Genomic DNA, 17,742 nt, shown 5'->3' with positions numbered 1-17,742 from the left:
AATTAACAAAAAACAAAATTAAACATAAAATTAACAAAACTAATAAAACAAAATATAAAATTAATCAGCAAAATTAGCAAAAAAATGAACCAAACTGAATAAAATGATCAGAAAAATGAAGAAAATGAATAAAATGCTGATTTTGTTGAATATTTAAAGGATGTTCTTTGTAACTTTGCTGTTCTCACTCTATTTAATTAGTTTTTTGTTCATTTTGTTTTATATTAATTTTGTTGTTTGTTAATTTTGTTTCAGTTTGTATTATATTAAACACAAGTACTGATAGTTGTACAAGTCCTAGTAGTTCATTCAAAGACCAAACAAAGAAGTCATGAAGTTATCATGAAAATCTTCCACATAAACATGTGACTAAATAAATGCTGATCATGTGATCACATAGATCATGTGTGTTCCAATGCAGATCACTGATGGGTAGCAGCGTCACAGTACTTTAAACCTCCACAGGTTTGAGTTCTGATGGTTTTGGGGAAATTCATGATGGAGACAAATAAAGGTCTGGTCTGAAACGTGTCTGTGTGAGTTTTATTTCAGAGAAGCTCTGAGATGTGAGTTGTAGTTGTGGTTTTTCTGTCTAATGTCATGTAGGCAGTAGTCAAGGACAGATAGACAGGAACTGGAATTTACTGACATTTCATTCCAATGGTTCTGTTCAGTCTGTGTCTCCAAGTTCACTGTCAAAAACCTTCTGATCAAAAACAAACTGTATCAACTACGACCTTTGCACAGATTTTTTTATTTTTTTATTTAATCTTTCCCTTTTTCCTAATTGTCCATAAAATCCATAATATTACAGCCTTTATCTAATGGATAATAAATATTTATGGGAGTGATTTGATGTTTTGGTTGAACTTGTTACTGTGACAAACTTTCCTCCTGATCGACTCAGTTGTGTTTTTGACTTTATTGTTTGTTCGTCTTCCACCTTTATCAGACAGCGGCACAAGAACAACACTAGAAAGAATGATCCATAAAGACAGAGGAGGTGTGATTGGCCAATGGTCTGAGGTTCTGAGGACCAAGGTTATAATAGTTTTGGATTTTTCGTTATAGTTTAGTTTTATTTAGTTTTGACTTTTTTTTCTCTAATTCAGTTAGTTTTAATTCGTTTTTAGAGCAGGTTTGCTAGTTTTTATTAGTTTTTATTTTTTTTCCAAATAATTAGTTTTAATATTAATTTTAGTTTTGTCGTATCTTTTCTCTTCTTCTCCGTCGTATTCAAATAAATCCCAGAAAGGACTCTGCTACTTTCTCCCAACTTTAATCTCCATGTTTCCAGGTAGAGTGGGGACCAGAAGATGACTGGAAACCACAAGTGACGTATGGTGCCGCTAGCTAAAATTGCTAGAACAAAATAAATCACTTTCGTATCAATCCAATGTTGACAATGATGAAAACGAAGGGAATTTTATCAATAATATTTATACATTTTAGTTAGTTTTGTAAGCACACAATACAGTTTCAGCTAGTTATCATTTTTTTCTTTAATTATAGTTTTTATTTATTTCAGTTAACGAAAATGTTTTTTCACTTTTTGTTTTTGTCATTTTCATTAACGATAATAACCTTACTGAGGACTCGTCCCTCAGGGTATTTGTGTCCTTGTGATCTGTGTCCTGACCAATCAGCTGTCAGCTCACCCACTGTCTTCACTGACAGTTGATGTGTTTTCTAATGTGGTACCAGCTCTCACTGTATGTTCAGGTTGGGTTTCATTTGTAATCCAATGGAAATCCACTTACACTTCCTCAGACCTGGTCTCAACCATCGGACTCCACTGGGCTCCAACCTGGAAGGAGGAGGGGGGGGGTCAGATCAGAATTAAACATGGACATTCCATCACTCTGATCCACTCCAGCTTTTCTGTTCACATCCAGTCAGTGGTTCCTGTCAGTCCCTTATTGAACGTCTGTATCTGTGACCGTGGTCTGGAACTTCAGTAAAGGATGTGGAATCAGCTGTGACAGAGTGTTCCTGTCAGCTCCACCTGTTCTATCACACATTATCTGTGTGTGCATCAGCTCAGTCCATACCTGACAGTGTCCAGTGTCCAGTGTGGATCCTCCACTAGAGCAGACAGCTCCTGTCCTGAGGCTCCTGGATGGTTGTAGCTCAGGTCTAGCCGTCTGAGATGGGACGGATTGGACTTTAAGGCTGAGACCAGAGAAGAACATCCTTCCTCTGTGATCAGACATCCTGACAGTCTGCAACACAAAACATCACACATCATCTGAGGAGGAAAAAGAAGCAGCGTCAGCTGTTGGACACAGTTATTCTGTGGATGGATTTCATTCCAAATGGGATTTACCTGGAGCCAGTTTCTATTTGACTGACTGGGTTCAGGACAAGATCTGAACACAGACTACGATTAGTCCAGTTTCTGTCCAAAGTCTGGAAAGACCTGGGCCCGTATTCCTAAAGATTCTTAGTGCAAAGAGTTGCTCCTAGTGGCTAAATTCTAAGAAAATTCTTAGAATCATGATGTTTTCTTAGAATTTCCCCTAAAAATTAAGAGTAGATCCTTGTAAAGATAAAAGCTATTCCTAAAGAATCCTAGCCCTTAAGAGAGCTCCTCAGGTGAGATCTGTTCAGAGCAGGGAAGAGGACATTTAAGAGGCTTAGGAGTTCCCTAAGCAGAGGACAAAATGACCAATGGAAGAGGCAGGAGGGATATTCTCCAAACACTGGATGACAGTAAATTAATTAAACGCTGCAGACTGGATCGTGCAGGAATCATGTTTGTGGTTGATCTCATTAGAGATGCACTTACTTCTCCAACCCAACGCCTCAATGCAATACCACCTGAAATGAAAATCATCAAAACACTGAGGTATTTGCCAACAGGGAAAATGCAACAGTGCAGCAGTGATGACTTGGGTCTGTCACAACCCTCCATCAGCAGGGTCATCAGCCAAACACTGACAGCATTGTCACAACCTCATATTGTCAGACAATTTGTTTCATTTCCACTGGATGCCCGCACTTTACAAGCTCACAAAAGGGCATTTATGAACATCGCAGGATTCCCCGGAGTTGTGGGTGTAATTGATGGCCCCAGTACCAAAACTGAGTTGAAATGTTGAAAGTTGAAAGTGCAAAAATTACCAGCATGCCAATTAATATGAGCAAATAAATATAACTATCACTATGTGAATACAGTGCAAGTGGGCCTGAGTTGTTTCACATATTTTGTGGGATAATTTTAAAGTATAGCGTACTATTCATTTCACAGATATTTTTTTTTTTATGTGAAATATTATTTACAATTACAGTCTTCGTAAGATTAGATTCTATGATTAAGTTTATCGATTTGAGGGTCCATCCCTTGCCCATTATCACCAAAGGTATATTTTTTTCTAGCTTTTAGGATCAACCAATCACAGCTTTTGAAATGGTGACTCATACCTAGCAACTGGGTCAACCACACCTCCTCACTAAGATAGGAGTTTCCATCCATTCCTTGCTCAGAGTTCTCTGAGAGTGTTCTGGAATCACTCCCAAGCCAAGACTCTTTGCTAGGAATTTTTAGGTTACTTTGGGAGCTCTCTGAGAGGATTCTCAGAATCTTTAGGAATACAGGACCTGATCTTTTATTGTTACTCAGACAAATTTAACTGGATGAAGATTGACTTTAACCAAATAAAGACACAAATGTACTGATACTGGTCCAAAAACATCAAGTGCATAAATGAACATCCTTCACCACCTCCAACCCAAAGGTTCAATGGGTCTTGGGTTCCAGTGTTTGAACAGACAAACCAGTTCCACTCCAGTCCAACCCTCAGACTGTAGACACTTTACTGTCCTTTGGATAATATTTGTAGATTTAGACTCATTTGGTTCAAATACATCTTCATACAGTTTAGTTCCTGTGTTTGTTTCATAGAAATAAAGGAACATGCATGTGTTTCATGTCAGACACTGAACAGCTGGTCTGAAAACCAGGTCAGACTGATCCACTACAGGTACATCATGGTTTTAATCATCATCGTTCACACTGGTTGAACAATCCAAACCTGAGAGTCTCCAGTTTACAGTCTGGACTCCTTAGTCCATCTGACAGGATCTTCAGTCCTGAATCCTTCAGGTCCACATTGTTGAGGTCCAGATGAGTCAGACTACAGTACTGGGATCTGAGAACCAAGGACAGACCTTCACAGCTTCTCTCTGACAGGTTACAGATACTCAACCTGGAGGACACAGATGATATTTGGATTACAATCAGGTCAGGTCTGGACTGAAGGACCATCACAGTCCACATAGATCTCAGTTTGTACTACAGCTCAGATCCAAATAAAGCTGCACAATTTAGTGACAAACATATTTTTTATTGTAATTTGAGTCGTTTGTTTGTTTATCAAAGAAAATGCACAGATGAGTCATTTAACAAAGTCAAATAAAAAATAAAAACTGAAACTAGAGTAAAAATACCAAAACTTCAAAGTAAAAAACACTTTTATGTTGTGATTTTCATTTTTCCTGTTTTCCACAGTATCTCCATCTGTTCAGTGTCACTAAATCCAAATCATCTCCATAAAACACAGGTTGTGTTGAAGTTTAATTCCTTAATTTTCCATCTGGATCAGCCTAAATCCACCTAAATCTTCACCTTTAAATTGTGGTCTTTTTCCATTTAATAATTACACAGGTTGATTTAGTGATTACACTTGTGACTGACTTGATTGTGCAGCTCTAGATCAAATACACCTGCATTTAAACAAGTACAACATGATTTAATAAAACTCAGTCAGGACCAAAAGATCAGAAAGAAATTAATTCAGATTCTAACTTTATCTGACCTGAGAGTCTCCAGTTTACAGTCTGGACTCCTTAGTCCATCTGACAGGATCTTCTGTCCTGAATCCTTCAGGTCCATGTTGTTGAGCTCCAGATGTGTCAGACTACAGGACTGGGATCTGAGAACTGAGGACAGACCTTCACAGCTTCTCTCTGACAGGTTACAGATACTCAACCTGGAGGACACAGATGATGATACGATCAGGTCAGGTCTGGACTGAAGGACCATCACAGTCCACATAGATCTCAGCTCAGGGAGGAACACGATGCTGCTGAGAGTAGGAGTGGTTGGTTGGGTTCCACTACTAGCCTCTATATTTGATTCTTTGTCTTCTCTGTGTTCATCTCATGGTGTGTCTGGTAGGGCTGCAGTGACTAGTGTTAAAAACTCCACTTTGTGGTTGAGGAGGGGCGGGGCCTAGAGTCACCTATCAGGTCACACCCACGCATTTAAGAGGAAGGATCAGACCCAGCACCCCCTCTTTTCCTTTGTTGGATGGAGCATGTGGCCTGAGTAAAAGACTAAGTTAATGCATTGACTGGATATAGATGCGGATGTGAGTAAGTTGTACTTTATGTTGTGGCAGGGCTCTTGATTGCAACCGAAATGGCCGCAAATGCGCTAATAATTTCACACGTGCGACTTAATATGAAATCACGGTCACAATGGTGCAACTAGGGATGTAATGATAACCAGTATAATGATAAACCGCGGTAAAATTTCCGACGGTTAGTATTACTGTTTAAATTCTAATTATTATGATAACTGTGTTCGATTACCGCACCTAGAAAACTCACAGTACTGTTCATTTCCTGAAGAAGCAGCGGCACTCCAGGTGTGTGTGCACAGTTTGTAATGTTTGGCCTCTGAAAACATGGCGGAAGGCACCTGCACCGACAGACCTCCAGAGATTCGGGGATAGCGGCTCTCACACAGACCCGGTCCGTCTGACTGCGGGTTGTCGGAGCGAGCGTGCATGGACGTTTGGGCTCATTTGAACTGACATGAGGTTGTCCTTCAGACAGTTTCAATGTTGGGTGAGGATCTGAATCAGTGGGCGCGTGCTCCGACGGACCCGGTCCGTCCGACAGTGGGTCAGTCCGAACAAGCACGCGCATGGACTCAGTCTGTCCTAGTAAGGGAGCGCACAGACCCGGTCCACGCTAGTGTTAACCCCTCCCTGGCCCCCACTGATTCAGATCCTCACCCAACATTGCAACTGTCTGAAGGACAACCTCATGTCAGTTCAAATGAGCCCAAATGAGTGAACTTCTACTGTACAAAGACACATGATGTGTGTAAAAACCAAAGGCTTAAAAAACCAAAGGCTGTAAAAACCAGAGGCTTTATGAACTGAAGGACATTCAACAGTGAATCCACTGACTGACCTCCAGAGGAACTGGACCATATGATACTGTTGGGATTGGTCTGTCACTGACCAGGAGTGAACCACTGACCAGTCTGGATCAGATCAGCCTAACATGTTTTAAAATCATCATTCTTTCAGAATATTTACATTTGTTAAATTAAATAGTTCAGGAAAATACAACTGTGTTTCACTTTCTGTTTGTGTGTACAAGAGTGTATATGTGTGACACTGTGAATGATTTGATCTGGAAAATGTTCTAACAAACTCCACTATGACCTATCCAGCTACTTTTTTTCACACTCAAAAACACCTCAGGAATCAATAGGAGAATTGATAAGGAATTGGATTGATAAGCAGAACTGATAATGGCATTAATATTGATCAAATCCTATCAGTACCCACCCAGTGTGAGTACAAAGTGAGACCACAGGCTGCAGGTATTATTTTTAAGTATTTATTTGTCATCAGTTAAGTTGACATCATCAGTGATGACTGAAAATCTGTGGAATAAAGCAGTTGGCTGTAACAAATTGTATGATTTGTCCTCCATCCCTAAGAACCACCTAGAATACCACAAAGTTATTTTCTACCAATCAATATAGGACTTTAATGCAGCAGAATTATGTTTTTTCTTTTGTAATCTATTCAAACACCTTATTCCAGGTTGTTAACATTGATTAGTAAGGGTATTACTTGATATATCCACATGAGTTTTGCTTTGGCCCCAACTTTATAGTGGTGCTCCTAGATTTTTGCTGGTGCGCCCAACTTTTTGGAGTTGGGAGCACCAGTGGTCCTGAATCAAAAAGTTAGTCTAGAGCCCTGTGTGGTTATTTGAATCTCCTTCAGTATGTTTGGAATTGTTTGGATCATAGAACTATTGTTTCCTTTTGTTGAACATTGACATCATCTGATCAATTCATCCTGTAAATAATCCTTCTGAAGACTAAAATAAAAGCATAAAGGGAATCCCTGACCAGTTTCGTATCTGATCGTATGCCAATGCAGAAGTTTGAATCATTGAATCTCAATCAGCCCTTCAACATCACCCTTCATAGTTTTTACAACTAGTGTGGAAAAAACCCTCGTCTGTCCTTCACACGTCCAGTTGGACGCTCCAGTATTTTATTACTGCAATGAATAGAAATAAGAGCCTTTGTTTGATGTGTTTTTCATTTTGGGATATGTTTATATGAGTTGACTGTTGAGTTGGTCATTAGTTGAAGCCCAAGTGTCTGGACCTTCAACAGGAAGGGTATTCTAGTGGACTGGATCACATGTGAACCTCCAAAGCTGTTCATGTCTGGACATGGATGTTTCATCTGCACAATATCTGTTCTTTAAAAGGCCGGTGTAAAAGCAGCAAAAACAAGGATGTTCGGAAAATGTGGTCATAGCGGAGTATACACAGCCAAAATACTGTTGGGACTTCTACTCCTGGATCAGGACTTAATCCAGGATCTGCCATGTTTGAACAGCTGATCTGATCTGTGGGACCACAACATACTGTCAATCAAACACTCAGGCTGACACCTGGACCTGCCAGACCCGGATAACATCTGGACCCTACCGGTCCTGGCTTAAACCTGGATCTATCTAGAACATGAGTACCGTAAATTCTGGACTATAAGCCGCTACTTTTTTCCCACGCTTTAAACACTGCGGCTTATACTCCGACGTGGCTTATATGACGATTTTCCCTTATTGCCTGCCACACCCCAGGGTAGAATCTGTCTATTGTTACCAGGTATGCAGGAATGGATAACATTAACAACTTAACCTTTATAAAGTTAATATTAACACACACAAAAGGGGAACTTTTAAGGAAAAATAGTAAACCTTCAAATGTTAATATTGTTTCACAAATATACAAAACAAAACTCTGGATGAAAACACCCAACAAAGCTCTCCAGAGACCGTCATAAATTTAAAACATCTCAGAATTAATGCGCACGTCGTGCGTAATGTTAAATGAAAATGATATTACAACAGACGTAATTACTTGTTTTTAATCTTTATATTTTAAAAATAAATTAAAAGTCCTACTCTAATGAAAAACAAAAATTTGTTCACTTTCGAGTGTCTTTCAAGTCATTTTAAGTCCGTGAATCCACAGCCGGCGCAAAAGCAAGTCAATCCCGTATCGGCACGAATCCAATGGAAACCCCGATAAGTCCACCGACAAAAAAAAAAAGAAAGAGAAAATGTGCTTTTATTACTATCCTTTTATTGCCTCGTTTTTTGTCTTTCGTTTTTTAATCATCATATTAACAACGACTCAACCTATAGATATGACAGTAAGCTCACACATATCATACCCATTTACATACAGGGAATAATTTCATTTGAACTCAAAGAAAACCTTTATCCAATTACCGTTCAGTTTTGATGCAATGAAAAAAAAGGTTCCACTCGGTCCCATACTCCCATAGAAGCCAGGCTTCAACGGGGAAATGCATTGACCATAGATCGTATGAGGAAACAGCGCAACGGGAATGTATGAGAAGTGAACAACATCGAGTCTGATGATTTGTGATAAAGCTGATTCTGAACGAACTCATCTGTGAGATGAACGTGTTTTAACACGTGTAGTCAATGAAATGTCAACACAACCAAACATATTTAACCATTTAATTTTCGTAATGATAGGGGAAGCCGGGCTTCTCTTGCAGTCTATGAGAAATCACCACTGATGGACACCCGCAGTTTATAAACCGGCTTAGTTTATTTTATTTCTTTGTACATTTTTTTTTTTTTTTTCATTAGAAGTTGTTTTTTTAGGACAGTTTTTTTCATGCTAGTTTATTTTTATTTCAGGGGTACATTTATTTTTCAAATACTACATTTTAAATAAATCATAATCTCTTTTTCAGCCCTGCGATGAACTGGCGACTTGTCCAGGGTGTACCCCGCCTTCGCCCCTATTTAGCTGGGATAGGCTCCAAGCAACCCCTGTGACCCTAGTGAGGATAAAGCGGGTTCAGAAAATGAATGAATGAATAATCTCTCTTTTTTTCTTATTGTAGATAATTTTTTGGGCTGTGGCCCCTCTGGGCCACCGTAGATTACACTTGTGTTTGACTTGATTGTGCAGCTCTAGATCTAATACACCTTCATTTAAACAAGTACAACATGATTTAATAAAACTCAGTCGGACCAAAAGATCAGAAAGAATTGAATTCAGATTCTAACTTTATCTGACCTGAGAGTCTCCAGTTTACAGTCTGGACTCCTTAGTCCATCTGACAGGATCTTCAGTCCTGAATCCTTCTGGTTGTTACTGCTGAGATCCAGATGTCTCAGACTAGAAGACTGGGATCTGAGAACTGAGGACAGACCTTCAAAACCTCTTTCTGATAGGTCACAGACAGTCAATCTGCAGAAACAGAACAGATTGGTTTATTCTATTAAAAACAGCAGCAGAATAAACTGATCTTCACAAAACTCCACTTCATTTCAGTTCCAATAGTTCTACAGATAATCACTAGTTTTGGTCAAATATCAGGTTATAAAGTCAATGTATCACAGAGCTACTATTTCCTGTTAACACTCAGACAAACTGTATGGACCTTCACTGCTGTTCATTTATGATTATGGTTATGACCCCTTTATTTATCTGGGGGTCTCAGTAACACGTACATTTACAGATTTATTTAAAGATAATCTGGAACCAGCATTGAAGACCAAACAGGATCTAAATCCATGGTCCACCATAAACTAACTCACATGTTTGATGGACTGGATCAGATGTGCTCCTACTGTCATACACATGAAGTGGATTGGATGTGAATTCCATCAAGTTATGATGTTGATTAATATGATCAGTGTCGTGGTTTGACAAGGAATGAAGAAAGTGTAAAATTGTCCTAAACCAGACTCTAAATTCAATAAACTTCACTCTGTCTGGACTCACACAGCTTTGTTGGAGGCTTTGACGACTGGCAGCAAATTCAGAAGAGCCTCCTCTGAACCAGAGTATTTGTTCAGGTCAAACTCATCCAGATCTTTGTCTGATGACAGTAACATGAAGGCCAGAGCTGACCACTCAGCAGGAGACAGACCATATGGGTTGAGATCTCTACCTCTCAGGTACTGTTGGACCTGATCCACCAGAGATCGATCCTCCAGTTCATTCAGACAGTGGAACAGGTTGATGCTTTTCTCTACAGACAGTTTATCATTGATCTTCTTCTTGATGTACTCAGCTGTCTTCTTCTTGGTCTCTGAGCTACTTCCTGTCTGTCTCATCAGACCTTGTAGGAGTCTGTGATTGGTCTCCAGTGATAGACCCAGGAGGAAGCGGAGGAACATGTCCAGGTGTCCATTTGGACTCTGTAAGGCCTGGTCCACAGCGGTCTGGTAGAACTGAGTCTGTGCAGATCCAGACCTCTGGGATGTGGTTTGTTCTTCTGACAGCAGATTGACTCCAGTGTTGATGAAGGTCTGATGGACATGAAGAGCAGCCAGAAACTCCTGGACACTCAGATGGATGAAGCAGAACCTCTTGTCCTGGTACAGTCCTCTCTCCTCTTTGAAGACCTCTGTGAACACTCCTGAGTACACTGAGGCTGAGCTGATATCGATGCCACACTCTGTCAGGTCTGATTCATAGAAGATCAGGTTTCCTTTCTTCAGCTGCTCAAAGGCCAGTTTTCCCAGAGACTCAATCATCTTCCTGGTCTCTGGACTCCAGTGTGGATCTGTCTCAGATCTTCCATCATACTTGACATTCTTCAGTTTGGCCTGAACCACCAGGAAGTGGATGTACATCTCAGTCAGGGTCTTGGGCAGTTGTCTTCTGTCTGTGGTCTTCAACACATCCTCCAGAACTCTAGCAGTGATCCAGCAGAAGACTGGGATGTGACACATGATGTGGACGCTTCGTGATGTCTTGATGTGGGAGATGATTGTGTTGGTCTGTTCTTCATCTGTGAACCTCTTCCTGAAGTACTCCTCCTTCTGTGGGTCAGTGAACCCTCTGACCTCTGTCACCATGTCAACACACTGAGCAGGGATCTGATTGGCTGCTGCAGGTCGTGTGGTTATCCAGAGGTGAGCAGAGGGAAGCAGGTTCCCCCTGATGAGGTTCATCAGCAGCACATCCACTGAGGTGGACTCTGTAACATCAGTCAGGATCTGAGTGTTGTTGAAGTCCAGAGGAGGTTGACACTCATCCAGACCATCTAAGATGAACACCACCTGGAGGTCTTCAAAGATCCAGATTCCTGCTTCTTTGGTTTCAGTGAAGAAGCGATGAACCAGTTCCACCAAGCTGAACTTCTTCTGTTTCAGCACATTCAGCTCTCTGAAGGTGAATGGAAATATGAAGTGGATGTCCTGGTTGGCTTTGTCTTCAGCCCAGTCCAGACTGAACTTCTGTGTTAAGACTGTTTTCCCGATGCCGGCCACGCCCTTTGTCAACACTGTTCTGATTGGTTGATCTCTGTCAGGTGGTGTTTTAAAGATGTCTTCACATGTGATGGTTGTTGGTGGTCTGTGTGGGTTCCTGGATGCTGTTTCAATCTGTCTGACCTCATGGTCCTGGTTGACCTCTGTAGCCCCTCCCTCTGTGATGTAGAGCTCTGTGTAGATCTGGTTCAGGAGGGTTTTGGGGTTTCCTGCTTTAGCGATGCCCTCAAACACACACTCAAACTTCTGCTTCAGGTTACGTTTCAGTTTGCGCTGCTGAACTCCAGACTGACTTCCTGAATGCAGACCCAGATAAAACCATCAGTCTCACAGTAAATCCAAGTATTTTCATCTGTTCAATCTGTACAGAATGGTCTTACTGCGGTGCAGACACTCAGCCAGCTCCTCCTGCTTCATCATCCGCAAGAAGTTCAGTGTGATCTTCAGAAAAGCCTCTGAGCTCCTCCTCTGTTCTTCATCCTCATCACTCAGACTCTCTAAGCATTCTGGGTAATCTGTACTCAGAACCTGGTGGAACTTCTTCAGTTCGTTCTTGACAAAAGTGCAGATGTTCTCCTCCAGCAGCTGGAACACAAAACATGATGAAAGACACAAAGTCACACACAGTGATGTCCACTGGCCTGAAACCAGCAGCAGGAGATGATTGGACAGAACAGATGGACCAGTAGATGTTGGACATGTACACACCTTAAATATGGAGTCCAGCTGAGTCTGATCCTGTAGACCAGTGGGAACCTCTGAGCTCTGCTGCTCCACTCTGTGGACCAATCATCAACAATGAGCTCACATTATGTCTGTCCACACTGACACCAACAGGTGGACACACCTGGACATCAACATGAGTCACATGACCCCCTGTAGAGGGAACGGTGTCCTGGTCCTGCTGATCCCACTGAGAATCAACATCTGAGTCTGGAGCTTCACACTCACTGGGTTTAGTTCAGGGGTGTCCAATCCTGGTGCCCCAGATCTACTGTCCTGTATGTTTTAAATGTTTCCTTCTTCCAGTCCACCTGACGGTCGTTATCAGGCTTCTGCAGAGCTTAATGATAGGCTTATCATTTGAATCAGGTGTGTTGGAAGATGGATACATCTAAAACATGCAGGATAGTAGATCTGGAGGACCAGGATTGGACACCCCCGATTTAGTTGATCTCATCTACATTTGGATGAAACCAACAGCTCTGTCCTAACAATGTGTCTCCTCACCAACTGCACTTACAACATATGATACAAAGGTGTTCAATGGACCAGGAATCAACCCTGGACTCTGATCCAGTATAATCCAGAACCAGCTCCCACTACAACAGCAGGTTTTCATTGATCAGGTTTAGTGTGATTCTCCTGCCAGTGTCTGAACCATAGACTGAAGAAAAAGACCATGTGACACCGACGGTTCAACAGGACTAACTTTAGGTCGGACATAGAACGCCAAGTTAGGACTGACTGAGCTGAAAACCCTGTTGGTGAATCTGGACCAGATCTGAAGTTCACTTACTGAGTCTCTGAAACACGGCATCTTTTAAACTTTATCAGGAGAAACATGGATTCACCGCTCTTCATGGACACACAGCTGGGTCCGGGTCCAGGTCCAGGTCTGTGAACATTGATGGTACAGTGGTTTTAGTGCTGAACTCTGACATTAAACTGTGGTCTTAGTGTGATTCATATCCTACTGCAGAAGAATCCAGTTTCATGTGGACGTTAAAGGAGATGCTGTTCTCTGTCAAATGTTTTCTGACTCTGCTGTGACCTCTGACCTGATGCTCATTAGGGTGGTCCTTCAGTAGAGCCAAAACATAAAGTTCACAGTTTTCTGGCTCTGACCCCTAATTTTTTTTTTCCATTTGACATAAGATGCAGACAGACCAACCTTCATACATTTTAAATATTGTTGAGTGGTTCCTCAATGAGTCTGAATTTTAGCCTCACAGTCATTAAAATGTTATTTCAACCAAGCTGCTTTTATTCTTCCTCATAAAGTTTTACAAGTTTGTCAAACTGCTAATTTTAAACTGTCTCACTTCTTCTGACACTAAAAATAAAACAGTCACATATGATTTGACAGATTTGAGATCAGCTGAAGCCCTCACAGGTGGTTTGTTGTTGCCTATGCTACTTTTCATAGAGTGAACAATTTCTGCTTTTATCTCATACAGAACATCTGAGGTCATTGTGGCTCAGGAGGTAGAGCTGGACACCCAATAATCAAAGGGTTGGTGGTTCAGATCCTGCTCTGTGCCATTGCGTCCTTGATAAACTGCACTTCAACTTTGGAGACATTGAACAATTTAAACATTTTATTTTATGAGATCCAGATAATGGCAGATATCTTCCATGGATTCCAATGCACTTGACACTGATTTTCAGTTAAAATATTCCACTTTTTCTGAGATCAAGTCCCAAAAAAACTATCATGATTTGATCATGACTGATTTTTTACAAAAAATGATGAACATTTTAAATTTCAACCTGTTTGAGCTACCTGTAAACTTTTTAATAATCCCACCAAAAATTATAAAATACATTTTTCCTGATAGAAATTCATTTCAAGGGGTCAATGACGTAAAAACGAAACCTTAAAAACTAAGGACCACCTTAATGACCGCTCATATGTGAGGTTCATATCGAAGCACATCAGCCCTGTGCTACAAGTCCTTCAGTGGTTTCCAGTCCAGTTTAGAATTACATTTATAATCCTCCTTCTTAAATATAAGACCATTAATGGTATGGGCCCTTCTTATTTCACAGATGCTCTGGTACCGTACCATCCTAACAGAACACTTCGCTCTCAGAATGCAGGTCTACTGGTAGTTCCCAGGGTCCGTAAAAGTACAGTAGGAGCTGGAGCCTTTAGTTACCAAGCTCCTGTCGCATGGAATCAGCTTCCAGCTAATATTAAAGAAGAAGACACAGTCTCTACATTTAAGATCAGACTGAAAACATTCCTCTGTTAAAAAACTTATGGTCAGGCTACTTAAAAACAGACTGAACCCACAGTTCAGTCTAAGCTGCACTAGGAGTAATAATACTGGAGGAAATACAGAGCACTGAGTCCTATCACCTGTTTCTGGTACTATGGACCACTTTAGTCTGTACTTATAATTTACTATATTTAGTTTACTTAGTCTGTTCATCACTATGCAGCCTGTGTCCCTTTTGCCTCTTGGGGGAGGGGCTACTGTTTTAGTTGTAGTCACCTGGGGCCCAATGATGACAGGATCTGAGGCGACTCTTCTGTGCCCTGTCCGGATCTGTGATCCCAGACCTCCTCCCTCACCCTCACCTGTATTAATGGACCTCCTCACCCTCATCCAGGTCCAGGTCTAAGATAAGAATGTGTTAAAGCTGAAACAGATCAGTGGACCCTCAGACCTAAACTCAGACTGAGCTCTATGAGTCATTTATCTGCACCTTGTATGTTCATCCACTGAGGGTCACTCAGTGCTGTTCTGATACTGACGTTCACTTACTGAGACTCACAAACATGTCCTCTTTTAAAAAGCAGTGGGGTTTCCATGGAGTAATCGCTCTTCATGGACACACAGCTGGGTCCAGATCCAGGTCCAGGTCTGTGAACATTGATGGTACAGTGGTTTTAGTGCTGAACTCTGACATTGATCTGGTTGATGTTGTATATTGTGTTACATAATTAACATAACACAGTGAAGTCTAACTTTCTGTAACATAGTGTAGTTTAATATAAGTAACAAATTCACGTTGTGTAATTTAATGTTACATTAATCTGACAGCTTTAATTGATTGTTTTACACGAGATGAATATTTAATACCAAATCTAAACAGTGTCAGCTTTTATTTTGAAAGGTTCACAGGAAGTGTTAGTGCCCTGGTGTGTCTGACATTTATTAAACTCAAGAAAAAGACAATCTGATGTCAACGGTTCAACAGGACTAACTTTAGGTCAAATATAGAACACCACGTTAGGACTGACTGAGCTGAAAACCCTGTTGGTGAATCTGGACCAGATCTGATCAGTGGCGGCTGGTGAAATTATTTTTTGGTGGTGCAGCATCCAGGTCAGTTTTCAGGTGCACTATAACCACATATCACCACTAGGATACACCAAAGTACATGCACCACTATTTTAGAATATTAATTTCAATTAAAATAAAAATACACAGTATGTGTTTATCATGTATTTTTACCTGTAAATTTCATTGTCTATCCTTCAAAAACGCACATTTTTCTATGACTCTATTGTTAAAGTGAGACATGTCCCTGAAGAGTCTCTGTTCCACTGATAATATGGAAAATGCATTTAGACCAGGGGTGAAGGTAGTACGGGTAGATCACATGACAGTAAAAAATGGAAAATCAACCTAAGGGCTAGGAGAAAAAAAAAAAAAAAAAAATCGATCTTGTGCCTCCTGCATCTAAACCAATTGTGTAATAATAATAATTATAATTATAATTATAATAATACATTTTATTTGTAGGCACCTTTCTTGGCACTCAAGGACACTGTACACTAAACAAGAATAAAACAAGCAATAAAAAAAGAGTAAAAAGCAAAAGACAGGTTAAAAATTGGACAATGCAATTGTGCTCACAAAGAGAAAGCAGCCTTCAACAGATGCATTTTGAAGAGAGGGAGTGAAGTGTTTATCCACTGATCTATCCAGCCTCTTAGTCATGTCTCAGTAGTTTTACTTATGGACCTATTCACTGATTCCATTTTTGAGGAAGGTCTTGATTCTTTTTGGCATGTGACGTTTACTCCTGTGGGTGGGGCCAAGGTTCTCCTGTCTCTTGTATTGGAGGGTGTCTACTGTTCATGTACCATTTATAATGAGAGTCTGTTATGATAAAGGCAGAGCCTTGGGCGCAGATTTTTGCCCCAAACAGGAAACATGTCAGTTGACTGTTCACTAAATGACAGAGAATATGTTTAAACTCCACTTGAATGCAGATTATACACAGTACTCACGGCCTGTATCACGTATTACTCATTTATTTGAATATTGATGTTTTTGTAAAATTATTTTCGGTGATTCCTATCGTCTTCTTCTCCATGTGAGACCGGTGGGCGGCGCCCTAGCACCCTCTATTGATGAACCACCACTGGATCTGAGGTTCACTTACTGAGTCTCCAGAACACATCCTGTTTCAAAACATATTGGGAAAAACATGGAGTCATCACTCTTCATGGACACACAGCTGGGTCCAGGTCCAGGACTGTGAACACTGATGGTACAGTGGTTTTAGTGCTGAACTCTGACATTAAACTGTGGTCTTAGTGTGATTCATATCCTACTGCAGAAGAATCCAGTTTCATGTGGATGTTAAAGGAGATGCTGTTCTCTGTCAAATGTTTTCTGACTCTGCTGTGACCTCTGACCTGATGCTCATATGTGAGGACTCAGGGTCCAGGTCTAAGATAAGAATGTGTTAAAGCTGAAACAGATCAGTGGACCCTCAGACCTAAACTCAGACTGAGCTCTATGAGTCATTTATCTGCACCTTGTATGTTCGTCCACCGAGGGTCACTCAGTGCTGTTCTGATACTGACGTTCACTTACTGAGGATCACAAACATGTCCTCTTTTAAAAAGCAGTGGGGGTTCCATGGAGTCATCACTCTTCATGGACACACAGCTGGGTCCAGGTCCAGGTCCAGGTGTGCTTCCAGGTCCGGATCTGGGATCAGGTCCAGGTCCTGTAGGGGGTCTGTGGATGGTCTTCCAGAGAGGGGGTCCCTCCTCTCTGTCCTCACTCTGATCCATTCTGCTGAATCCACATCAGAACACAAATCATCAGTCCAGACCTGAATCCACACTGATTCATCCTTTACATGATAAACAGCAGCTCAATCTACTTTTATTTTGAAAGGTTTCACAGGAAGTGTTTGTGTCCTATTGTGTCTGACTTTTATCTGTAGACGATGACTGAGGAAGGTCATGAACATGTTGAAGTTGGTTTATTTGACCTAAACAGCAGCTCTTTATCACCTGATCAGATTGTAGTTCATCAATAATTGACTAAACTGTGAATGTGAAAGGTCAAAGGTCAACCATTATCAGAGTCCAGTAAAAACAACGTCATGAATCCAGACTGACTTTAAACTTCAGAAACATGTGTAAAGTGTTTCCAGATCAGTTTATTGTCAC

General features: G+C 40.8%; 2 protein-coding genes and 1 pseudogene across 2 annotated transcripts in view; 1 reads left to right on the top strand and 2 right to left on the bottom strand.

The window, feature by feature from the left end:
- Positions 1-17,742, top strand: part of LOC115436275 (zinc finger protein 664-like) — a 1,196,486-nt pseudogene that overhangs the window by 143,799 nt on the left and 1,034,945 nt on the right.
- The window catches only part of LOC115436284 (zinc finger protein 345-like), a 589,760-nt gene that overhangs the window by 524,501 nt on the left and 47,517 nt on the right, over positions 1-17,742 (bottom strand). The gene's annotated exons all lie outside the window — the stretch shown is intronic.
- Positions 1-17,742, bottom strand: part of LOC115435242 (NACHT, LRR and PYD domains-containing protein 4E-like) — a 42,261-nt gene that overhangs the window by 1,123 nt on the left and 23,396 nt on the right. The window contains 2 exon segments of the mRNA XM_030157523.1: positions 1,761-1,807; positions 2,052-2,222. Coding sequence (XP_030013383.1) covers positions 1,761-1,807; positions 2,052-2,222 — 218 coding nt within the window.

Source organism: Sphaeramia orbicularis, chromosome 16 (genome assembly GCF_902148855.1).
Source record: "Sphaeramia orbicularis chromosome 16, fSphaOr1.1, whole genome shotgun sequence".
NCBI classification, from domain to species: Eukaryota; Metazoa; Chordata; class Actinopteri; order Kurtiformes; family Apogonidae; genus Sphaeramia; species Sphaeramia orbicularis.
The sequence above is the reverse complement of the archived record's forward strand: the minus strand, read 5'-3'. Positions and strand labels throughout refer to the sequence as shown.